Source organism: Leptonychotes weddellii, chromosome 7, assembly GCF_054177405.1.
Source record: "Leptonychotes weddellii isolate Sample4059 chromosome 7, ASM5417740v2, whole genome shotgun sequence".
Taxonomy (NCBI): domain Eukaryota; kingdom Metazoa; phylum Chordata; class Mammalia; order Carnivora; family Phocidae; genus Leptonychotes; species Leptonychotes weddellii.
Genome location: NC_138375.1, coordinates 75,012,319 through 75,039,596, shown reverse-complemented (window position 1 = coordinate 75,039,596; position 27,278 = coordinate 75,012,319). Strand labels below are relative to the sequence as shown.

The 27,278-nt window shown below is 35.4% G+C and overlaps 1 protein-coding gene and 1 pseudogene across 5 annotated transcripts in view; one reads left to right on the top strand and one right to left on the bottom strand.

Moving 5' to 3' along the window:
* Positions 1–27,278, bottom strand: part of KIAA0825 (KIAA0825 ortholog) — a 380,793-nt gene that overhangs the window by 326,263 nt on the left and 27,252 nt on the right. For all 5 annotated transcript variants that reach the window (XM_081826564.1, XM_031038286.2, XM_081826563.1 and 2 more), the window contains one exon: positions 4,944–5,075. In XM_081826564.1, coding sequence (XP_081682690.1) covers positions 4,944–5,074 — 131 coding nt within the window. In that variant the 5' untranslated portion in view covers position 5,075. The remainder of the gene's footprint in view (positions 1–4,943; positions 5,076–27,278) is intronic.
* On the top strand, positions 6,142–6,664 carry LOC102748480 (small ribosomal subunit protein uS10 pseudogene; annotated as a pseudogene).

The following is a 27,278-nucleotide window of genomic DNA, read 5'->3' as shown; positions in this document are numbered from 1 at the left end:
TCAGGCAAAGTTTACGGCTGCTGAGCTGCTGAGGCCCAGGATGCTGTCTATCTGCCTGGAAGTGTTATCAATTCTGAGGAGGACAACAGTACTGAGGAGCGCCCAGGTGGGGGAAACTGGAAAGTGCCTATTTAAGTCTTACTCTGGGTTCAAGGATAGATGGGGAAAGCTTTCAGGTTTCTTACCATGTAGCCTAGTCTTGTTCAGTAATTTAGGAGAAGAGGTAGGGATTCTGTCAAATGAAATATACATGAATAGAGAACACAAAAGAGAAATACATACACTAAAGTTAAAAAAGTATTAATTTGCATCCTCTTGTTATTACTAAATAAGTGCCAAAATGCTGCCAGAAGTAATCATACTCAGTACAGTCTGAAATGACAAATTTTCATTTTATATAATTTGCTATGGCCATAAAATATATTAATGCGAATGTGTATGTCCACTGGCAGATTTGTGGTTCTACCATGAGAAGCCCTAAGTTAATAGCCTACTTGAAGATTTCTTTTGGCAACTTTAGGCCATCATGTAGAAAACTCCCCTCCCAAATTTCATATATAAACACACACAAAAATAAGCATTATGTGAAAAGTAAATGTAATCTATGGAATATGTATCTTCTGTAAATAAGCACAATTAAATTTATAGATACCACGTATCCAATGTTCTGTGACAATTTAAAGTTAATGCCTCCCACCCTTGCCCCCATCTCCTGGATTAAAAAAAAATATTATCCATGATAACACTTCTTGTTCTTCCTTTAGTTTACAAAAAAAAAAAAAAAGTAGTAATCCTGTACCAGTACCAGCAAAACTTAGGTCTTGAGGGACACCCAAAGACTGTCTATATTTAGAAACCAGAGGGGTGCCTGGGTGGCTCGGTTGGTTAAGGGTCTGCCTTCAGCTCAGGTCATGGTCCCGGGCTCCCTGCTCAGAGCAGAGGCTGCTTCTCCCTCTGCCTCTGTCCCTGCTCCTCCCCTGGCTTGTGCTCCTTCTATTTTTCAAATAAAGAAATAAAATCTTAAAAAAAAATAAACTTTAGAAAACAGAAAGGTAAAACAAACTTAATGATACAATTTTATCTAACTGAACATTAAGAGGAGAAAATCATCCTATGTCATATAGTGATCCCCATAAAACTTAGACACCTCAGTATCTTGTTCAACAATTAAGTTCCATTTAGCTCAAAATAGATTTCAATGCCATGTGCAGTTTTCAGTTACTGAACTAAGCTGAGTCTGTGGCTACAACATACACAGTATTCCTCTTTGACAGGTTATTTACCTTCCTGTTACCAATTCTTGTAAGTATTAAAAGTAAATGATTCGCCATCACTGAGTTCCATGGTCAGACCTAAGAGTCACCTGGCTCTGACTTGAATGGAAATGACGATGTTAAAGGGAAAATGGTCTGAGAGAAGGACAGCCTCTGTTGAAGGGCAGGGGAAGGTTCACTGACCTCTGGGCACTCTACTCCATTGTGGTGAATCACTGCTTTGGGGAAGCAAAAGACCCTGTGGCCCATAAAACCTGATGATATTAAGAAGAGGGAAGGAATTTACACTTAGAATCCAGGGTCACTACTAGAAATACAACTTTAAAAATTCAAGGGTAAGGAAAAACACTCTATTTAAAAATGAATTACTAATGTTCTTTCCTTTAAAAAGTATCTGGTAAACCCATATCATACAGATGTTCATTACTTATTCAATGTACAGCATTGAGAGATAAATAGAACTGTTAGAATACAAAAATGCCAAGGGTAATTCAACTACTGCAGTGTAAGTGTGGCATAACTGATTCATCATGACATACAATTTTCTAAAAGCTATTCTGTTAGAAGGCAATAAATGAGTGCATAAATGATTTACATTCTTCTGAACCATGGTTATTATTCAGTATTTTATTCTTAAAAATATATATACCCTCTACTATTATGTTTATTCTCTAGGGTATAATAAAAACATAATTGAATTTGATGAAAAATAGACTTTATTCTAAATGTAGCATACAGCACATATAGCTACTCCCTTATTTTATCCCTTGTGAAGATCAATGGTCACTTGAGGTGGTTCTGTTCTAGGTTTGTTTTAATATATGGGCAATAAAATATTTTTAATTTAAAAATTATATCCTTATAGTCCATGTCATATTTTCTTTTTAATAACATCTGAGTTTTGACCTAAAAAACAACTTATGAATGCAAAATACAATATTTTAATCACTATTTTATTTCTAAGCATGATTTCTTATTGATCAGGTAGGGCAGGAAATTAACTACAGATGGTTTAGCAAATAAAAATGAAGCAGTCTATAACAAAAGCATCAGAGTTCAGTGATTTGTTTTGTTTTGAAAAAACCTAAATGCTCTTATGAAGACAGGTTACCTCTTAAAAAATATTTAAAATTTGTTTTAATATAACCATCTCTGGAATTTAGATAAATGACTTATAAATATATTTAAGCTAGTATTATTTTCATTTATAAGTTTCTTTGGGTTAAAAATTGCGCCATAAAATATATTAATATATAAACTATATAAATATGCAATTACACTAAAGTTTAATACGGTTATTTTATATTTATACATAAATTATACTACATAGGCTATAGTATGGTTAAATTACATTATATATGCTATCTTTAAAAAACATATAAACACATATATGTATATGTATATGCATGTGTGTATGCGCGTGCATACATATATACGTGTGTGCGTGCGCATGCATACATACATGGGCAATGCAAATGCAAATTCAAAATAAGAGGCTTAATTCTCCCTGCTGAAAATAAGGGAACAGATTTCCCTCTCTTCCTTTTTCTTAAAAGTATCTTAGAAATTTGCAATTTTAAGAATTTTTTCGGGGTGGCTGGGTGGCTCAGTTGGTTAAGCGACTGCCTTCGGCTCAGGTCATGATCCTGGAATCCCAGGATCAAGTTCCGCATCGGGCTCCCTGCTCGGCAGGGAGTCTGCTTCTCCCTCTGACCCTCCTCCCTCTCATGCTCTCTCTCATTCTCTCTCTCTCAAATAAATAAATAAAATCTTTAAAAAAAAAAAAAAAAAAGAATTTTCTCAACTCCATGAAATGTGTCCCTTAAAAGACTAGATAGACCTTTTGTCAGCTTTCTCAGCCAGGACTATCTTTCTCAAGAACCTGAAAGCCATCTTTTCAAAATGCAAACAAGCAAGGGAGATGGCTCCTTGGCGCCGAATTCCTGCCCAAGATTAGGAGCGTAACTTCAGTATATGCACTTTGTTCCAATCTGCAAAATCACATCTTGTCACAAAGATACGAGAAGTGTGTTTCTCCTCAGGATAAAACCAATTAGCTAACACAGGTATCCTTTAACACAGGTGAAGTTATGATGAACTATGCGTGGAAATGTGCTGCCAAATCCTCCACGTGAAGACGAGCTATCACTTATCTTGAAAACATATTTGTAATGAGTCGTATCTACTAGGTTACATAAATGGGTGAGATTCCTAGCTCTGTCTTTGCATTCTCTTAGCAGAATGCCTGTGATATGCATTGCACTCTAGTTTAATGCCTGTTGAATAATAGAAGTGTTTTTGTTCTCTTCTGCCTTTGTGGAGAGAATGTCGGGATGGGAGATTTTGGTTTGTTTTTGTTTTTGTTTTTTTTTTAAAGATTTTATTTATTTATTTATTAGAGAGCGAGCGAGAGAGAAACAGCATGAGAGGGGGGAAGGTCAGAGGGAGAAACAGGCTCCCCGCCGAGCCGGGAACCCGATGTGGGGCTCGATCCCAGGACTCCGGGATCATGACCTGAGCCAAAGGCAGTCACTCAACCGACTGAGCCACCCAGGCGCCCCGGGAGATTTTGTTTTTAATTATAATTCCCCAACATTATGCTTTCTTTTGAATTTAAGTTATTTATGCCCTTTGTTATGACAAAAAATTGACTTCATTCTTATATAAAACATGAGGGAAAAAAAGTCCCACTCACTTGGTTTGGTTTCTTTGACAATTCAGTATAACTATACCTTAAAATTTAAAAATGGAGATACTATGTATCATTCTACATTAGAAATTTTTACTGTAGTCTGCATATTTATAACCTACATGAGGTGAATTATTAGAACCCTCAACTAAAAGGATTCAAATACGTGAACTGATTGACTCTAAGATCCACAAACATATAAAGACAAAGGCCCTTCTGTCAAAAAACATATTAATGGAAAACTCCTTAGCTGTCCTTGCCACCCTTAGGGTTTGGTAGCACTAATTTTGGAGTAGGTGATGAAGACTAACGGTGCATAGCAACTCTCTATGGAGTCTCCAGCCTTCCAAGTGTAAAGGAGACTTACAATGACAAACATTACATAAAAATAATATATTTTTCATGTTCTCTTTTCAACAACTCAAGCAATCCATGGCCTTATGCTTATACCATTTTATTACCTTAATTTCAGATTTTTAATTTCTATGCTTATCTATCAAGTGAGGATGCGTAATGCTAAGCATATTAATGAAAATTCAGGCCATCAATATTGGCAAACTAAGAAATTAATAGAAATTCAATAAACTTTTTTACCTATTTGAAAGCAGTGCCTAAATTTTCAAGTCTTATTTAAAGTACTAATCAGGGGCACCTAGGTGGTTCAGTTGGTTAAGCATATGTCTGCCTTTGGCTCAGGTTGTGATCCCAGGGTCCTGGATCATCAAGCTGGGCTCCCTGCTCAGCAGGGAGTCTGCTTCTCTCTCTGCCCCTCCCCCTCATGTGTGTGTGCACTCTCTCTCTCAAATAAATAAAATCTTTAAAAAAAATAAAGTACTAATCAGATAAAGAAAATCATGTTAAATTCAACGGGGAAGGGTCTCATCAATTTTTTTCAGGAGTTAACACTAAAACTAGACCAGGTGAAGTATGTGTGAATGAAACATGAAACCAACTTATTTTAAGTAATTAGCAATATTTACCTTGTAGCATTTTGTTCTAACTTTTCATCAATGTCACTGAAGATCTGCTTAAATTCCAAGTCTCCAGGAAAAGAATTTAACAGACAATGTAGGTCAAAAGAATTATGGGAATATTCATCTCCACAATCCATTCTGAGGAATAAGAATAAAAAACATGTCAGTTTCTCCAAAATAAAGGAAAAATACCCTCCAGTTGTGATATTAAACCAAAAATAGAAATTTCCACTTACAGGTAAAAAGAAATATAGCAGTAGGAAAACTAGGGTACTATTAAACTAGATAGAATGTTTTGTTATTTAATTTTCATGAGGTGTGACCTAATTTTCACACCTCTCTATGGTTTGAAAGCTCAACAAAACAGCACCCCTCAGAGTACTTAAGCATCCTGCTGCTTCTCCCTGTAACCAAGAGCTCCAAAGGAAATCACAAAGTCTCCTAGACCACTGTGAACAAGGGTGGTGGCAGCAAGAATTAAACTCCCTCCCTCCACTCTTGTCAAATACTGACTGATCTGGAAATCCTAACCTCTGAATTTTAAGTGTCATCTGCTAGCCCTATTTATATGTGAAGAAGGCAAAATTTTCCTTGAGTTCCTCTATCACCCCTGTAAACCTACATACCTATAACCGACTAAAACTTACATATGCTACTCTTCATAGAGAGATACGCATTTTCCCACTATCAGATCATTCATTCAGTCAGTCTATATATACTCTTGAATGTTTGATATCTAAAAGGCACTGCTGTTGAAGCCGGGGATATAGTTGCAACAAGTCAAAGTCCCTGCCTTCATGGAGTTTTTATCTGTTTTAAGAACACATAAGCAGGTATACTTTACAAAAGATCACATGGTAAGAAGTGCTATGAGCACAAGTAAAGCAGGGCAACGGGACAGACTGAAAGTGATGGAGATGGGGCAGAATGTGAACCATTTTATTTAGGGGTATGTTATTTTTAGATATAAAATAGTGCTTATAAAGTATATAATGACTGATGGCATAAATGAATTAGAAATTTAAACATTATAAAAAATATACATGAAATAAATATTAACAAGAAAAAGGCTTGGGGAATGTGCTTTTAGTTTGGATAAACACAAAATACATGAAAAATTGTCTAAAAAGTTTTGCAGACACTTCTATAACGAAATAGCTGAAGACAACTAAAACATTTTAATGTAAAAGTCTATGGCGCTCTTTGAGGAAGACGCGGTCGTAGCTACAGCGGAGGTTTGGACGCCCCGCTCCTGCTCCTGATTCACCGCTGTTCGCTCTCACGGAGGAACAAGTCGGTCAGGAAGCCGTGCCGCAGCCATGGCTTTTAAAGACACCGGAAAGACACGCGTGGAACCGGAGGTGGTGATTCACCGAATCAGAATTACTCTCACCAGCCGCAACGTAAAATCTTTGGAAAAGGTATGTGCTGACTTGATCAGAGACGCAAAGGAAAAGAATCTCAAAGTGAAAGGACCAGTTCGGATGCCTACCAAGACTCTGAGAATCACTACAAGAAAAACTCCTTGTGGTGAAGGTTCTAAGACCTGGGATCATTTTCAGATGAGGATCCACAAGCGACTCAATGATTTGCACAGTCCTTCTGAGATTGTTAAGCAGATTACTTCCATCAGTATTGAGCCAGGAGTTGAGGTTGAAGTCACCATTGCAGATGCTTAAATCAACCTTTTTAATAAATTGATTATCAGTTGTTAAAAAAAAAAAAAAGTCTATGGCATCACAAGGTTTGTCATTTATAAACTCAATTTCAAATACAGAATAATCACAGATATGTCATTTTAAAATACCAAAATTTTCATACACTTATATCCTTTCAAAATATTTTGCAGCAAAAGGTGTAATTTCTCGTTTGTGAACAAATATTTACTCATAATGTGTCATAATAAATACTAGTTTGAAATCAGGCTAAAAAATAGCCAAAAACTTATAAGCTAAATGGTAGAACACTGTATAGCCATCAGAAGTTATACATCTTTAGGGCACCAAAACTTCAATACTTCCATACAACCAATGAGTTTGAGATCCTCTTGTCTCCCTAGCAGCTCAACTAGTTATAGCTATTATCAGTGTATTTCCTTTATACTAAATCCAATGGTCAATATTACTAATAATGAATTCAGCTTCTGTATTTGCATGTTTTTGAATCATTTGGGGTAGTTCAGATGATGAGCCATTCAACAATTGTTGCAAGAAAATAAAATGTCACTTTCGTAATGAAAAAATTTGATTGGCTAAGGGTTTTGTAGAAAGCTCAAACTTAACATAATAATAATAATAAAAAAAGAAAGCTCAAACTTAGTAAATACTTTGTAGCTTGCCTGTCTAATAAAACCAGTTTTATATCAATACTCTGTTCAGACTTGTCTTAATTTGTCAATACTATAAAGCCTCATTAGTTCAGATTCTATATATTTAAAACATAAGAAAATAGGTATAGAAGTCAGCTTAAATATACAGCAAAATAGCAATATGACTTGTTATGTATCTACTATGTACAAACCAATTACATCATCTTCCTTAATCCTAATAACTCTATAAAATAGTTATTATCCTCATTTATAGTGGAAGTAAGGTGGGCCCAGAGATTAACTAACATGCACATGTTCCATAGCTGCTACCTGGTGTTAAGAGTAGAATTTAACTGGGTTTATTTGGTTCTAAAATTTAACGGTGTCTGTCTCCTGAGAAATGAATCACTTACTGCATACAAAATACAGTTTTGTAGAAATATTAACCAAAATGTTAAAATGGTTATCCCTGGATATTTAGACTACAGTTGATATTTATTTTCTTCTTTGTACTTAGTGCTTTCCTATATTTTGCCAGTAAGTACTAATTTTTACATGTTAAAAAGCAAAATTCAACCAAGTAAATTTGAAGATCTAACTGGCTTTGCTAAACTATTTATGAATCGGCAGCTCCTCCTCCAGCAAATAGAGAAGCACTCCAGGAGTTGTACAAAATGGAAAGATTTTATTGAACACGGTAGGGGCATAAGAATAATTAGTAAAAGAAAAGGATTGTTCCAGACAAGGCTGTTTTCTAGAGGAAATATAAGGGGTCTTATTATGCAGATTATCTCATCTTTCTTTAGGGGATGGAGAGGACACAAGTGACGGGACTTATTGGCACTGATGGAAAGAAAAATTTCCTGATTGACCAGTTAAGGCCACATTTCTGGTGGAAGCTGAAATTGCAATTAGATTGGGTATTAAACTCCAGTTTGGGAATTTGGTCTGAGTGATACCTTTTTGGGCCTGTGGTTTTCTTTTTTAAACATACGTAATTAGGAAAAATACTTTAAAAAGAAATTATGCCTGCTCTCAAGGAGCTTTTGATCTTTTATTTTACATTTTCTATCTGTCTTCATTTGAAACATCTTCCAATCTTAACACTCTCTTGCCAATTTGTGTTTATCATTCCTCTCAAAATCTAACTCAAAACTGATATAATTCCTAAATATCTCCTGACTAACTGAAAATTTCACCAAACTTTTTGTATTATTTTGTGGTTTTTGTGCTTGCAAGTGCTGTTAAAAGAAATCTGTGGTTCTGTGTATTGTGGTATTAAATATGTGTTGTATCTTTCATTGAAATGAGTGGAGTAAAACAATAATGGACTGAAACATGTTAAGCATTCAGATGGGGTTCGGGACATGATTTTGAAGGATATCCAATATATATAGTTGTGAGATTTTTCTGTATCTCTCAGTAGAGAAGTTAATCAATAAGTACAAAGAATACATTAAGGGAATGCCATTTGATAACAACAGGGTACCAGAATGATGATGGTTCAGAGCTTTCACATGATTAGCATCCATCTGTGATGCTTTTGTATTTAAGATACCGTTCCAAGGTGATGAAGGACAATAGAAAAATAAAGAGGTAAAGAGGCAGCAAGTTTAAAATGCTGTGTGATAGGATAAGAGAAAACTTCATGGGCAAAATAGAATAGGATGAGGAAATTAACCAGAATGAAGAGAGATTCACAGGACCAACATGAGAAATAAATTAAAAGGACAGAGTAGACTGTGGTAAGTGATGCTCAAGTTTGAATGTAAAAGTTTAAACTTGAATGACAGAACAGAATGGCAGTGATCCCTGTAGGACTGTGGTGACAAAGAAGCACACATTGAATGGGTATGAGGATAGGCACTAGTCCTCTCACTTCCTTCCATGCACTCCATGGGCCCACAGTGTGACACTGTGCCTGGGCATCATGAGGAGGACAGGGAGGGAGAGGGAGAAGGAGAAGAAGAGGGAGATTGGATAGTCTTTCCTCTAAAGGAGTAGAGACAGTAAAAAAAAAAAAAAAAAAAAAAAAAAGACAGTAAGAAAAGGAGCCAAAAGAAAGAGCACTGTTATTCTCTAAGTAAAAATAACTATGACCTTAACAACAAAAAAGTGAATTATTAAGGGACTAACATAACTTGACAAATACCTCAGTGGTATTTCAGAAAGACAGAAAAACCTTTAAAAAATTTAGAGGGAAAAGGAGGTGGCTGTGAAGTTGTGTCAAGATAGAGCTTCACATTCTGCTTATGTTTCTGTACTACTAACTATTAAACTGTTGTCACCAGGGAGGTAATCATCATTTGACATAATGAAGTCTCTTATCCTAATCTATGATCAACCAAAAATGGGAGTTGAAACTTTTTAAAGTAGAGTAACTTTGTTTTTGAAACTGTCATTCCATAGTACTATTTTTAAATATTCATTCTTCTGTAATGTTTCTGATCATTTTTGGTATAAGATTAAAAAAACAGTGCTTAATATTTCAAACAAGTATTAACAGCCAATCTAATATTAATTATTGCCTTTTAAAAATGAGTAATGTTTGAAGAATTGTATCTAAGCCAAATATTTATAGATCAAATTTCAGCCACAGGCAAATTGTAAGAGTTGAGTTATAAATTCTTAAGAACAGTGACTATAATAAAATATGTACATATTATAAGCACGGCCAGAAACACTAAAATAAAGCAGTAAAAAAAAGTCAAACCTCATGTGATCAAAAGAAAGCCCACAAAAGTAATTTTGGAATCTCACTTGTCTTTTAACATATTTTAAAAAGATACCTTTCTAACCTAGGGTCTCTTTTTCATTATTTAAACACATATAATGATTAGAATCCTGATTTTATCTTTTTTTCCGTTTCTTCAATAATAAAAATCCAGAGTGCCATTTTTCTTATAACCAACCAAATGCATGCTTTCTCATAATCATCTATATACTTTTAAAAAGTGAAAAAAGACATAAAGACCAACCATTGGGAAAAAATCTACACTGCAAATGAGTTAAAGGGAAACATTAGGACCATGTGACTTCTCTGTGGAAAAGCCCAGAGAGGAAGGTCCCATGCCTTTTCAGACCTATGCACAACTGTGGACTTAATGTGTCCACCAGCTCTAGTTTACCTGAAGTCCTACTGTGTAGCCTAAAATAAACACTTTCAATGAACATGGCAAAGAAATGTTCTGATTAAAAATTTATGTTTCACATTTAACTAAACAAGTTTCAAAATGTTCCACTATACTAAAACACATTTAACTCTAAACACCATTGAATCAAGAATCAATAGATTTGAGTTCTGATCCTAGTTCTGTTAATGTGACTTTGAGTAAGTCACTTGATCTCTCAAGAGGGACAGAGCTCACATTCCTCATTTACAAAAGGAGATGGATGGATTTATTAGGCTCTGAGGTTTCTTCTAGCTATAAATTTGCTGTATTCTATAAGGAATGGTAGGAGGAGGACATATTTCTGAAACGCTCTCCCCCCAAATTAACTTTTCCAATGGACTATTTCACTCATTAATACCATCATTCTTCCTGTATCATGCACTCAGAGCCAATTTTAATTATTTCCTTTTCCCTTCCCCAGGACTGTTACATGAAAATTGAATCGATAGCTTAGTAAGAAATAACATGTGAAAAGAGGAAATGTGAGGTAGCAAGATATTCTTTTATGGTAATAGGTAGATGCCCATACTGTTTCATCCCCAACCCCCCAGCTTTCTAAAATATTCTAAGAAGCAGCTAGCCCATGTTTCTGGGCTCCTCTGACTTGGCATACTCTTCACTCAACAAAAGATGCATGAAACCAACTGACTTTGGGTATTATGCCTCCACAAGGAACAGGGTGACATTAGGGAATCATACCTTCACAGACATCATGTATCCCTAACCCATTATTCTTTGTATTCTTTTTTTTTTTTTTAAAGATTTTATTTATTTGACAGAGAGAGACACAGTGAGAGAGGGAACACAAGCAGGGGGAGTAGGAGAGGGAGAAGCAGGCTTCCTGCGGAGCTGGGAGCCTGATGCGGGGCTCAATCCCAGGACCCCGGGATCGTGACCTGAGCCGAAGGCAGACACCCAACGACTGAGCCACCCAGGTGCCCCTATTCTTTGTATTCTTTATATTCTTTGTATTATTTGTTGTATTGCTGGTTTGGTTTGAGTCACTAGTTTGAAAAAAAAGCAGAGTGAAAATAAATTTTGACCAGCTTTTTGTTCCCAGTCTGGCTCATTTTTACTTTTCCATCCATACCTAGTCACAAAGTAGTTCGCCTGGATCATTCACAAAGTCTTACCAATATCATAAATATAACTTTACTAAAAATCGGTATCATAACTTTCCCCAAATCTTGAAAATTTTATTTAGTTCAGTGTATTCATTTATTCAGACATGGATTAAAGGTATGGTGGCTAAATAGTAATTTTAATAATTACAGCTAACTTTTATAAAGCATTTTTATGGACCATTGATTATTCTAAGTACTTTATATGCATGAACTCTTTTAATTCTTACCATAATCCTATGGGATAGATACTATTATATTCTCCACATTAAAGATGTAGAAACTGAGGCACAGAGAGGTTTTTGAGTTGCCCAAGATCACTTGCATAGGAAGTGGCAAAGCTGGGATTCCAACTGCTTCAGTGGCTATCCTTAATCCCAATGCTATAAACTGCCTCCCTGTATAGACGTGTACTTAAAAAAAAAAAAAACATTATTTTACGTCTTATACATATTGACTTATTTACTACCATATGTATTTGACAGCTTTCCCTAGAACCATTATAAATTTCCTTCATTATGAAACCAATTTTCAAAAATAAATTTTTTTTTATTCTTATGTTAATCCCCATACATTACATCATTAGTTCTAGATGAAGTGTTCCATGATTCATTGTTCGTGCACAACACCCAGTGCTCCATGCAGAACGTGCCCTCCTCAATACCCACCACCAGGCCAACCCATCCTCCCACCCCCCTCCCCTCTAGAACCCTCAGTTTGTTTTTCAGAGTTCATCTTCTCTCATGGTTCGTCCACCCCTCCGATTTCCCCCGCTTCATTCCTCCCCTCCCGCTACCTTCTTCTTTTCAAAAATAAATTTTAAGGCTAGATCTTCCCCCTGTGATATTTCAAAGTCACCAGAAATTTCTTTCTTTTCATCAATTACTGAAGTTGAAATTTCAATGCTTTAGCCTTTCCAAAGACTGAGAAACAACCCAAATGGATCTCAATTTGTTGACAGTCATTTAAAATACCTTATGCATCAGGGGCCCCTGGGTGGCTCAGTCGTTAAGCGTCTGCCTTCGGCTCAGGTCATGATCCCAGGGTCCTGGGATCGAGCCCCCCGTCGGGCTCTCTGCTCAGCAGGAAGCCTGCTTCTCCCTCTCCCATTCCCCCTGCTTGTGTTCCCTCTCTCACTGTCTCTCTCTGTCAAATAAATAAATAAAATCTTTAAAAAAAAAAATAAAATAAAATAAAATACCTTATGCATTAAAGTCCTATATTAGGAAATATAGAACTTGACATTCTATTCTTTATTTTCTCAACTCTCATGTATGTATTAGGATTCCTATCACAGACTGCTATGCTTTCTATTAACAATTGCAGAAAGTCTGATTATTTTAATGGTATGAGTGGGAATATTAATATATATCCAATAAGTAAGCATATTAACATGTTATGGCTATTAAAATCCCCTTTGTAACTCCTCTATTAGTAATTTAAATATGTGCATGTATGAGGTAGAAATTGACAGGATCAGTCAGAATACACTATTGTAGCTTGACAAGCAAACAGAATTAATTGTCATATGTTTTACCCACCAAATCTGACGCTGCTTTCTTTATTCTTCAATGCACTTCTCTTTCTAGAAAATATTTTTATTTTATTAACTCTATAATCTTCAATATGTAATCCTAGCCATCTCTTGCTTTAATACAACACTGAAACAAAGATAATGTGAAAACAAATTTTAATTTCCATATTCTTTTATAACTTAGCACTCTATATTTTACATGATTTAAAAGTCATAAAATTATTATATATTTTTAGATTAGACCTAAAGATAGTCACAAATCATGGGGTTAAGGATTAACATGGGATAATGAATTTTCAGGTACAGTAAATACCTTATTAATTTGGAAAGTAGTACAGTAGAAAGTTTAAGTTATGGAGTACTTTAAAAAGGCAATTGTATTGCCTATCAACTAGGAATAATAACAAACATAGCTTGTAAGATGTGTTGATTACATTTTTAAGGAATTTTCTTTTAATAACTAGGTAAGAATGATTTAAACTTAGTATGCACTCTGTATCTAAATTGGTGCTTCTAAAGAATGTGGGTCTTAAAGTATGTTCCAAGGATTTAAGAATTTCTCCTAAAATGCTGTTAATAATATTAAGTTAATAGTATTAATAGTATATTATCACTAACTAGTTCTGTATCATTAATATACCTTTCATCTGACTATAAACATGTTCGTTTCTTGCTTTTTAGAAACCAACAAAACCCTCCCTAGAACCTCCTTCTATTCATAGCCCAACATCTGCAAACAGTAGTCCAATATTTCCTCATCTTTTATCTCCTCTCTCATTCACTTCTGAATTCAGAGCAATCTGGTTTCTGCTTCTATTTTTGCACTGAAAGTGACAAAATATTTTTCAATTCCTATCATACTTAATCTTTGCACTATTTGGTACAGACAGCTACTCCTTCCTTGACGTGTCCTCTCTTGCCAATCTTCCTAAGTAGTACAGCTTCCTAGTACCTTTCTTGTCCCTTACACATTTATTCACAGGTTCCTGGTAGGAGTTCCCAATTTAGGTAGCTGTCCAGCTCTAATTTCTCTTTTTTAATCTGATAGACAATGTAGGGAATTAAATTCTTAAATCCTTGACAATGTCAGTTTCTATGCTAGAGGACCCAGCTTTCCTGTCATAACTAAATATCCAAGATTAGAAATCTCACCCAAACTGAACCAACAGATGCAAAGAAATCCTGAAACTTGGAATGAAAGCTGGGATAGGGAACCACTTAGTGGTATACCAACCAAGTTAAATACAGTTAAATTCAAGAGAAGGTGCATGGATTTTTTCCTGAGGCCCTATAAGGCCCACTTCCCTTCCTTCTGAGACTAAAAGTTCATATAGTTGTTTTTGGGTTTGTTTTGGTTTGATTTTGTCAGAGACACACAATAAATCTTCTCCCTGTTCCACTGAACAAGAGCCACTGTTTTTTTCTTTGCTTAAATTAACCAGACTAGTTTTGTGTGATATTCAGAGAGTTCTCTCTAGAATCTGCTTCTCATTTTAACTACTTTCCCTAAACATTCTTCATTCAAAGCTACTGCTGCTTTTTATATAATTTTACCAGATTAGATTTTGTTGTTTTTTTCTAAAGTATTTTAACTTTTAGAAATTCTGTTTTACTTTTATTCATTTGGATTTCGTCCTCTTCAAATCTCAAAAAAATCTATTCCTATTAGTTTTCAGGTCGTAGTCTTTCCATATATCTCTACTCCCCTTGCCTGACTTGGGAAAGGAAATATAGAAAGTTTTCCTCCCTTTCTCTTCCAGTCCATTTCAGGCTGGAATTCTTCTTATTCTACATGCTTTTCAATGATTAGTCTCATCCATCTATTATCTCTATGATGAAAACTTAAAGTCTGTATCTCTAACCTAGTTCTTCCTCCAAAACCTCAACACATAATTCCAAACATTTACTAGGCAATTCCACATTGCTCTTTCAAAGGCCGCTTGAACTCAACATGTCCAAAATTTAATTCAAAATCTTTTCCTTAAACTGGCTTCTCTTCCTGTATTACAGGGTCACCACCTCCTTAATCTCTCTCCTTTCCTTGCTCTAATAACTTAAATCAGGTGTCAGTCAACTGTAGCACAGTCTGTGTTTTCTATGGCCAGCAAACTATGAATCGTCTTTACATTTCTAAAGAGTTGTAAAATTAAAAAGAAACAAAAAGAATAAGCCACAGTGGACATGTGTAGTCCATAAATTCTAAAATATTTACTATCCGGCCCTTAAGAGAAAGTTTGCTGACCATTGTCTTAAATGATCACCAAATTCTTTGACCCTTTCTCTTCCCTAATATATTAAATGGTAACCAAATGCTCTCAAATTTGACTTCTTCCTCTGTGTGCTTCCAGTGTCTTAAATCTGACATTATATCTTTCTGAAAAAAAATGGAAAAACCTCCTATCTGGCCTCCAAGACTCACACCTTGTGGTTTAATAAGAAATACATTTTGGTTCTTCCTCCTTGTCTCCCTCTACCTCCCACCTTACTTTGTCCTATGAATCTCTTCCATTTGGCCATTCCTGAGTTGTATCCTTTCTAAAAATGCTGTAATCAGAACTACAACACTTTCCTATGAGTCATTCTAATGACTTACTGAACCTGACTAGGGGGTTGTGGGAACCCTCAAATATGTAGTCAGCTGGGCACAAGTAGACATCCCCTGGAGATGTCTTTTGAGGCTCTCATCTAACGTGGGTGCAGTCTTGTGGGACTGAGCCATGAACGTGTGGAGTCTGTGCTAACTATAGGTAGTGTCAGAATTGAATTAAACTGAACTGTAGGACACTGAGTTTGTATCAAACTTGCATATTAGCATTAAATTTCTTCTTTTATAAACGAAATCAGATCATTCGCTACCCTGCTTAAATACCACTGAAGGTTTTCCACAATGAGTAGGACAACTCCAGGCTTTTTATCTTTGCTTTATATATATATATAGTTCTTCATATTTAATTATATTTTTTACCATAACAGTCCTTGATTAACAACTTGAAATAGCATCCTAGCTGTAACTCCCTCTATTAAGGATGTTTTCAGTAGAAAATCATATTTATGGAAGCTATTTACTTCATCAGTGTCCAGAGTATTATTTATAGGCCACATATAACATAATTTAAGATCTTTAAACAAAAAAGTTATCTACAATTGTAGCTTAAACCATTTTTAAATGCTTCTTAAGAACTTAAGCCATTTTTTAAAAAATTGTGAAGAGGTAAGAAAATATACTAGTGAGGGGTGCCTGGGTGGCTCAGTTGGTTAGGCAACTGCCTTCGGCTCAGGTCATGATCCTGGAGTCCCAGGATCGAGTCCCGCATCAGGCTCCCTGCTCGGCAGGGAGTCTGCTTCTCTCTCTGAACCTCCCTCCTCTCATGCTCTCTATCTCATTCTCTCTCTCAAATAAATTAAAAAAAAAAAAAAGAAAATATACTAGTGAAATACCAAGGTTTAACATTTAAGCTATTGAATAAAATTTAAACGTGGTACCTTAAAACTCTTTCCAGTTTCCATTTACAAAAAAAGGAAATTAGATAAAAATTATCTTTAGGGACTCTTCTAATTTTAAAATTCTATTAATCATGTGATCTATTTCTCTAATATTTAATCTTCTGTTTTATTGCCTTTGCAGTATATTTTTTAATTCTATAGTTTAATAGAAGGAAAATTTGTTGTTGGTTAAAGCAAATTCATATCAAATGACCTGAAAATCTATGTAAAAGGCAATCGGTGAAAATAAATATAGGATTTCTTCATGTTAAATCTGAAAATCCATCACTATACTTGCTTTTTACTTTATTTGCTGCTTAACATATCTCAACAGTGAACCTATCATATCAACATAGTCATCATGATCCAAGCTGCAAATAATAGAGTGTCAGTGTCAATTTTACTTTCTCACACTTGCTTCCCTTCACTTCATCTGATTTTAATAATTCCTGTCAAACCACAAACAGTCCAAATTACCTTCATGACACAGAAGCTTTCAAAGAGCAGACAGAATCTCAACTTTCATTTAGCAACTACAAAAGAAAGCTGTCCAGCTGGACAAATATTATTTCCACACCTGACAATCTCTACAGTTGAGCATGCATTTTAATTTTAACTAAACCTGCCAGGAGTTTGATATGAGCTTCTTGTTTTGTGTAGATTGACTCACAGGATTATCAGACCAATGACTGTAATTGTGATGAAAGAACCCAGCATTTTTCTACAAAAGATAAATCATATACCAAAGTTGAAGTATCAAAATGAACATGTAAGACATAATGTGAAGGCATACATTACAGGAGGAAAACTACTTAAATTAGATGGTTTAATTACTAAATAAAGGCTAAACATACAGAATACATTTTTTTTTTTTAATAGTAGGCTCCATTTATTAACCCAATGTGAGGCTTGAACTCACGACCCTGAGATCAAGGATCATGTGCTCCACTGACTGAGCCAGACAGGCACCCCCAGAATATGTTCTTGATATAATTTTAAAAAGAAAAAGCTAGTAAGTAAAAATGAAATGTAAGAAAGTTAAAATTTTATCCATGTATACCATTGAGAAATAGGTTCTAAGAATAAAATGAGATTTTTAAATTGTTTTGGGCTGACTCAATGAATAGTCAAATTTCTAGACCAGGTCTATGTATCAAATTATTTAATAAAACTGATGTTCTTGATAAGATATTAAAAAGTCCACTCTAAACTAATCAATGTGCCCTTGTACAAAGTAAAACTTCAAAAAAATCGTAGCAAAGAGAAATGATGACACTAAGTTTGTAGAAAAGTATTAGAATAAAAGCTACAGTGTACAACTATATTAAAGACTATTATATCTCGAAGTTCATTAAATTTAAGTCTAAAAGTTTCAAATGGTAAACTATTTCTGGGAACATTTCCTGTCTCAGCAAAGCCTAAATTCCTTCTACAGCTATTAGAACCTCACAAAGACACAAATGGCAAGTCTTCTCTCCAACCTGTTACACTTGACACTAATTCTGGGCTCTCCCTTCTTCAAAGGCCAATCCACTGACTATTAGAGCACTGTTTCTCCCCCAACTCTATCCTGGACACCACAGCTGTTGCCTTACCAGCTCCTTCCCTTTTCTTCCTCTTGGTCATTGGACTGGACAGATTAATCCACATCCATGTCTTCTGCTACAACATGTGTGTTGGAGCACTTGTTCTAACTATCCAGCTCCATACTGGATAACTCTCATGGATGTTCCACAGGCACCTCAAACTCAACATGTCCCCAGACAATCTTATCATCTCCCCTCTGAAACTTCCTTCCTTTCTTGAGGTCCCTATGACAGTTAAGAGCACCACTATCAATTCAGATATCCATGTCACTGAGTGGGAGTCATCTTCCACATTCTAACATTCTCTCACTAATCTCATAGCCAAATGATCAGTTTTTTCTGTTATCTCTCATATCCATCCATTTCCTACTGCTCCTTTGTAGATTCAAAGTCCATCATCTCCTTCTACTTCATTTTCTATCCTACCACCAGAATGATCTTTTTAAAACAGAGACAGGAATCAGTGTTTATAGCAAGATTTTAAATCCACAGGACTGGGAGAAAAGTCATATTCTTAAGAGAAAGAAAAATCAGAAGAAGGAGTTAATTTGTAGAGGGAAATTTGGCAAGGAGGGGATCACCCAAACCAGGATGTTTTTTAGAATAAAAAAGGACTCTGAAAAACAAACTGAGGGTTCTAGAGGGGAGGGGGGTGGGAGGATGGGTTAGCCTGGTGATGGGTATTAAAGAGGGCACGTACTGCATGGAGCACTGGGTGTTATACGCAAACAACGAATCATGGAACACTACATCAAAAACTAATGATGTAATGTATGGTGATTAACATAACATAATAAAAAAAAGGTAGTGAAAGTAACTAAAATTATACCATTTTTCAAATTTTATTAACCAATTAAACAGTTTTATTTTATATCTGGACCTACATAATATTCAAAAACAATTTTCAAAAATAACATTCTTTCAAAAAATTCTTATATCTGTGCTCATTAAAGTAAAAAGCCTATATTATTTCAATATCGAAAATATACACATGATTTTCATATACTTTTTAAAAGATTTATTTAAAGAGAAAGAGCACACATTGGGGGGAGGGGCAGAGGGGGGTAGAGAGAGAGACACTCTCAAGCAGACTCCCAACTGAGCAAGAAGCCCAACTGGGGGCTTGATCCCATTAGCCTGAGATCATAACCTGACTGGAAATCAAGAATCGGAGGCTTAACTGACTGAGCCACCCAAGGTGCCCCTCATTTTCATTATATTTCAAAGAATTTCTTAGTTGCATGTCACAGATATTTTTCTGAGGAAAGCATTTTTTTATGATTGTATTATTTTTATATTTTTCCAAATTGCATTTTAAGGTTAGTAAATCTTAATTTTTTTATGGTAACATTGACCTTTTTTTAAAAAGCTTTATTTATTTGAGAGAGAGCATGAGCAAGCAAGTGGGGGGGAGGGACAGAGGGAGAGAGAGAATCCTCAAGCAGTCTCCCCACAGAGTGCAGAACCCCACACGGGCTCAATCTCAGGACCCTGAGATCATGACCTAGCCAAAACCAAGAGTTGGCCACTTAACTGAGCCACCCAAGCACCCTAAGGGTGAGTAAATTTTAAATTGCTAACACCTATATTGTCTTCCTCAGGTGTTATCTGGTGAATTTATTAAGTTCACAGCAAATTTTGCTAAATGAAGAATATCTTCAATTTTAATTTTTAATAATAAAATACATTCTTAAAAGTAGTAGTTTTTGGTTTATTGTCTCCGTGCAGAGTGCCTTTTTTGGACCAATAATTAAAAAAAAAAAAAAACCTCAAATACCCATAAATTAAATTTCTGAAATTAAAAAAAAACTCATCAAATATTTATGATTATTTTTTAATGTTTTGCTAAATTTAGATGCTGCAGAATTATGGGACTTCCCACTTCAACTTTACTCTGAACTAGAATATCAATTTATACAATTTTTAAAAATATAAGCTCCATGAAAAGATTTTTCTCATAAGTCTACATCTTTCAAAACACAATTATGGAATTCTACAACTAAATCTTGTACACCATTTGAGTTCTCATCATTTAATTTGTTCAGTTTCCCCTTAAATTTCATGGGGATACATTTCAAGGTCTTCCTATATGTGAGCTTTGTTTTCAATAATTCAGTTCCCTAAATGCTTCACATAAAATGATTTTTTTTCTCCACCATTTGTTGAACACTTTCATTAAAGATTTCTAACCGATTTTGAAGAAAGTACAACAAAAAAATTAGAGGATAATTTTACAAGAGTATTTAATACTGGACACATGGATGGCTCAGTTGGTTAAGTGTCTGCCTTTGGCTCAGGTCATGTTCCCAGGGTCCTGGGATCTAGCCCCATGTTGGGCTTTTTGCTCAGTGGGGAGTCTGCTTCTTCCTCTCCCTCTGCCCTTTTCCTCTGCCTGTGCTCACTGTCTCATGCTCTTTCTCTCAAATAAATAAATAAAATCTTAAAAAAAAAAAGTATTTAATACCCTAATAGGCACTTAAAGTCAATTTATAAAAAACAGTAAATTCTTCAATGTTTCAAATATTTCTAATATCCAAAAAGAAAAAGTACATACTGCCATGCTTAAGTTATTTGTTTTCTTCAAAAGCAGTCTAATCATAAAAAGTTAAGGCTGGTTATCTTACGTATGTATAAATATTTGTACTTTTTGACAAGAACATCTCCTATTTAGATTGGTAGATTTTGAAAATTTTTGGGGTGTAATTACGAATTACCATGTCATCACAACATATTTCAAGTATAATTCTCTTCACAGGTTCTATTTAAAAATTTTTATGATGTTATGCTCCATCACAACATGTTTTTAATCACCAAGACTAAAAAACTTTATCATGTTGCAGTTTGGAATTCAATTTATAATAGTATTCACAATAATGCTAAGTATTTCATCTTTTACAGAATGAACTTCTAAATGCTCTACTTTGATTCTGTGAATTAGACATGAAACTTGAACCATTACTGGAATTAATTCATTTTTTTATTTCAAGTATCCAAGGATACTGATATAAAACTGGCATTATTTAACTGTTGATAAAGTTCTATTAATGGAGCCAATACATTAAGAGCTATTGATTCACCTTTCATATATGAACAAGAAAACTCATAACTGCAAATGAGAGAAATTAATTTAGAACAGCCACCTGATCTAAGTGAAAAGTAAAGTTTCACAGAGTGGTACACAAATGTACCTTCTGCACCTAAGTATTATATGTAGCTTTTTCAGGCACAATCTTAAAATATGACTGTGCAAGAGATGTTGATGATTCTTCAACAGATAGATGTCTTCTTATTTTCATGTGATCAGTGATGTCATTACAGCCCCCATTGTGAGTTACACATTAATTCATTTCAGCAGGTCAAAGGATATTCAGTGCTCTGTGTGTGTATGTGTGTTACCCAACAATAAACAAGTAGTTGTAAATGTGTAATACATGATAAAGACTTAGTAGTAATAGAGTTTAGACTGCATTCATTCTATGGCAAGACTGAACACAGGCTGGGAAACGATGTGCAGGCCAAGGGCAAGGGCATGGGCACAGCACAAGTGGCTGACACATTAAGTGATGAGCAGAGGTAGCAGCATCAAATAGTTCTGCCACCAGCATCACCCAAGACCTGAAAAAGTTAGCTGTACCTAAGTGCTCATGCCAGAGTGCATTCACTTTATAAACAAATACTTCATGCTGCCCTTGAAGAAGATGTGTTAGCTATTATTACTTCTGGAAAGGATCTGGAAAAAGGAAATGGGCAATGGCCAATTTAACCATATGTTAAAGTGAGAATTCTGTTTACTACACTGGCATCTCACATATGACATGATGTCAGAATGCAGAAGTACAAAATATACCCTAAGCTTGGTTTAATGATATGCAACTATTAAGCAATACTTCATTCAAAAATAAAAATCTGAGGAGCGCCTGGTGGCTCAGTTGGTTAAGCATCTGCCTTCGACTCAGGTCATGATCCCAGGATCCTGGGATTGAGCCCTGCATCCAGCTCCCTCCTTAGAGGGGAGTTTGCTTTTCCCTCTTTCTTCCCCCCACTGATGCTAGCTCACGCTCTCTCTCTCTTTCACTCAAATAAATAAATAAATATCTTTAAAAAAATAAAAATAAAAAAAATGAAAAATCTGAGACAAATGCTAAGCCAGATGAAATACGACAAAGGCAGAAAATGAGACTATCTTGGGCAAACTGGTTATTTATCAGAATATGTGATATTTTAAATAAAAATATAACATAGATAAAATGGATCTTATGTACGCATAAAAATGATAATCTAGTTCTGTATGGCATGACGGAAAGATTGCCAGAGAGCTGTCTTATTTCATTAAAAAAAAAAATAAATTGTAGATCTATATACCATAATACAGTAAAATACTTTTGAAACAAACAAACCATCCCAAATTATCAGGAAGGAAACTCAACAAACTATTAGTGCTAATCTGTGGGCACTGGAACTAAAATGGGACAGGGAAAAAGGAAATGTTCACTCTTAATAACTTCCTTTATTTATTTGAACTTATTATAATGAGCATGTCTTAATTTTTACACAAAAAGCAAAAACAAATTTAAAAAATACAAAAAATATTATAAGACATCAACTAATTTAGTGTCAACTGAGTGGTACAAGTAACGAATGACCTAGAATCCTGCAGTGGGAAGTTCCTTCGAGGCAGATGGAGGTAGAGAAGTCAAGCCATCCAGAAAAAGGAAGTGAAGGTATTCCTAAAGGTGGGAGCCAAGTGATCTTCCAAACTCCGTAGCCTCACAGGCCCCACAGGTGAAGACATTTAATCTCTCACTATACGTAGGTTCAAGCCCTCTCCTATTCTGGAAACGATCCAACAACTAGTGAAGAGAGGACATAGGAAGCCTCAGACAGTAACTTGAGAAGTGAATAATGAGTTTGGCTCCTGCTTATTTCTATCCTCTTCCACAACCTGGGCTCTTACTAACTTGCTTATTACCAGTATATAATTAGGTCCCCATCTTGAGATTTCTTTGTATGTACTGGGATCCCACTCTTAAACCCCAGCCACAGCTACCTGCTTCAGGTTCCTGAACCACCACCAACAGCGGGCTCTGGTAATTAAAATGATGAGAATATCCCTAGAACATAAATGGAACTGTTTGGGGGAGCCAGAGCAGAAAACTAATGGATGAAAATAGTGGAAGATAAAACTAAAGACATATGGGGCACTTGGTTGGCTCAGTCAGTACAGCATGCAACTATTCATGCAACTATTCATGCAACTATTGATCTCAAGGTTGTGAGTTTGAGCATAATGTTGGGCCTAGAGCTTACTTAAAACAAACAAAAACTGAAGAGGTATGCTATGGCCAGACAGGTATGCTGAGGCCTTTTTTCCTCTAGAAAGAAAATATTTGGATCTTATCCTATACAAAACAGTGAGTCAGAGTTTTTTGTTTTTGTGTTTGTTTTACTAAGGCAATACCTAACTAATGTTGTATAAATGTTTTTCAAACAGAGTGTTAAGAAGGTTTGAGGTAACAGAGGTAGGAAGATCAATCAGGACAGTGAATTAATCCACATGAAGGTGATGATGAATAGGAAGAGGATGAGCCACAAGAAAAGGAAAGGTGGTTTTTGAAATGACTTTCCAGAGTATACATAGCTTGGGATTATTGAATGAAGCAGGCAATTATAGCTGAGAGAAAACCAGGCAGGTATTACATGTCCCAGGCATAAACAAGCTTGGATTTTAAACCCAACTCATCTTGTGGCTAAGAAAAAAGGATGGGCATCATACAGAACAGGGCATGCTTATTGTCAGAGGCTCCAACAGTCTTGCCGAAAGCTGTTATAGATATCATCCAGTAGGGCAACCCTCTTGGGTCCCCACCCTCCTCAGGAGCTTTGTACTACCATTTTGCTATGGCTCAATAAACCTTGCTTTTGCTACACACACACACACGCATGTGCACGCACACACACACACACACACACACACGTGCCTAGATATCATCCAGTGCATGTCCATGCTGGCCTTTAAGAAGCTAGCTGAGGAGTGGGTTACTAGTATGGTCCCCATAAAGTTTTTTGCTGGTTAGGGCCTAAGGACAGAACACGGTAGTGAGATGAGGCTACATGACAGTTTGTATAGAAAGAGCTATTACAAAGGAAATTCTGAAACTTTAATCTGGATGACAGTTATGAATAGATTTTTTTTTTTAATATAGGAGGTAAATGGTGATAAGGCATGGCAAATGCAATTTCACACAGATGATTTTGAGTGTATTATACAAATGGAAATGTCCAGAATAGAGATGGAGGCAATACATGAGGGGAATGCATGAAAAAACATATTGCTCGTAATGTCACACTGAAATTCCAAAGACTGGGATTCAGACAGTATCTTTCAAAATTTTTGGACTATGATCCACAGGTTAAAAAGTGCATTCTAATCTCATGCATATGTGTGCACACACCCATCTTAAAAGTTTAATGAAACATTGCTTACCCTTAATGTTTGCTTTGATATTTCCTATTCTATTCCTTTTCCTCTCTTCTTTCTTACTTATTTTTTAATGCACCCACAGCCTCTAAATTGATTTAAGTACCTGCATTTTGGCTTAGAGATTTTTAGATTAAAAAGAGAACCCTATGATCATTATGTAGAACCATCTGCAAAGACATGACTAATAAATCTGGAAGAGATGTTTTTTGAGAAAGGGTAAAAAAAAAAAATTAAGGACTGGAATGGGATCACTAACAGAGGGCAGGGAGAAAGACCAAAGAAGATAAAGAAAATGGAAAACAAATAGCATCAAATTCATGTCTTTGCCTTTACTGCAGTGTTTCTCAAAGTCTAGTCAAAGACTAATTGAAGCAGAATTACCCCACCTACTGTTAAAAATTCAAATACCTGGGCCTCATCCCAGGCCCAGTGAAGAGAACTCTCTAGGTGTGGGTCTTGGAATTGGCAGTTTAAAAGTTTTCCAGGGCATTCTTTTCACCAACTCTTTTTATCTCCATGCCTTTCACAAATCAGCTTTTAAAATGGTACTTACTTTCCAGGAACATGCAATCTCACTTCACACATTAGATATATTCTTGAAAAGTTGTTAAGTGAGTACTTCCCCTAAAGACTGTAATGATTAATTTCAGAATTACGTTCACCCAGAAGGAAACAAATAAGCTACTGGAGCATTCAGTCTTTAAACAAACATTCTTTATCCACTTAATTTTTCTGTATTACTTATGCAAGTGGATAGCCAAATGGGCTTATAATCCTCATTATCTTTATTCAATTTAAAAGCACATATATTTAAATATTCAATATATTAACACATTTCATTTTGATTTTGAATTGATTTCACTGGAATTAACTGGTTAAGCACCACAATCAAGTGGCATTTAGCAGAACTCACAGGCAGGGAAGCGCCTCAGTGAGACATTTTTCTGAAAAATACAAATACTGAAGTTTATGGCTTGGACTCTTAATAGCAAAGATATCCCTTTATGTGGTGAGTTCTGCTAATAAAACTTTTTATCAATTTATTACCAACTGATAACCAAGAAGTATGAGATATGAATCTATTCTATTCTAAGATGGAAATGATAGCTAACAACAATAAACTATAGAAGCTAACATTTATTCACCTGCCTCATATCAGGCTCTGTTCTAGATCCTCTACATGGCTTACGCATTTCATCTTGACAGTAATCCTGTGAAGTAAGTACCATGTAGACCTAATTTCCCCAGTGATGAAGCTGAGGTACAGAGAGCTGTTTAACTTTCCTGAGGTCCCACAAAACTAGAAATAGAAGCTGAAATAGGCAGCCAGTCTCTAGAGTTTGTACTCAGTGTGCTACATAGTGACTGTAAGAAAGTCTCAGGCCTTGAAGAAGTTAGCTGCTTTGTGGAGAGAAAGACTTCCTATTGTTTACACTCTGGAATGTTTCCTACCCTGTTCTTTTCTTTTCTTCCTTCCTTCCTCTCTCTCTCTTTCGAGAGAGAGAGAGAGAGAGAAAGAGAAAGAGAATCTTAAGCAGGCTCCATGCCCTGCTGGAGCTGGAGCCTGACATGGGGCTTGATCTCACAACTGTGGGATCATGACCTGAGCCAAAATCAAGAGTTGGATGCTTAACCAACTGAGCCACCCAGGCGCCCCTCCTCCTACTCTTTACACAATTGATTTTAAGATAACTTGGGTCTACATGGGATCCCTGCTCATATTTACTTATCAGATCTCATTATAATACACTTTATATATGATAGGAATCCCTAAAATAGCATAAAGACGAGAATTCAGTATTATACTGTAGAAAAAAATAGAAATCAGTTTTTAAAAAATTTATTCTGTATATAAGGGCAGGAGAGCATAGTGGTTTAGAACTATGCTCTCAAATGTAATGAACCAATAATCTAGGAATCTTGTTAAAAATGTAGATTTTCAGTAGGTCTGGGGTGGAGCCTGAGATTTTGCAATTCTAACAAGTTCCCAGGTAATGGGTCCCTGTGGCCCAGGGACCACATTTTGAGTAGTGAGGGTTTGGTATACAAGCTTTGGAGTCATATTGCTGGTGTGTGACTTCCAGCTCCATTACTAACTAGTTTTGCAACCTTCTTGTGAGCCTCTACCACATCTGTAAAATAGCGAGATCATTAAAGTGTTGTTATGAGTATTACATGAGATAATCCATAGATAATATGTAGAATAGCTGCTGGCATATAGAAAGCACTCAATAAATATTAACACTTAATATTACAGAAAACTATTAAAAGCATATATTGTAACCCATTAGAAAGTCATTTATAGAACTGACTGATATAGCAGAAACACTAAATAAAATTTCATCATTCTTTCCCAGGCAGTCACTAGAACATCACTGTACATCGATGGATGTTAAATATATGTTAGATCCACTACCCAGCTTTATTAAATACATAAATCTGAAACTGCTCTAAATGAATTTGCATGAAGCTGGCTTGGCTTATAATATTTAAAAAAATATTTTCTCTGCCAGAAACTTTTTTATATCTCAAGTGTACAGTGAGTTCTAATTCATTTATTTGAATAGCTTCCTCTGAATTTAGAAACAGCCATTTTGTTTAAAACTTTTCATTTTTATCAAATCAAAATCAGAACTAATATTAGTATGAATAATA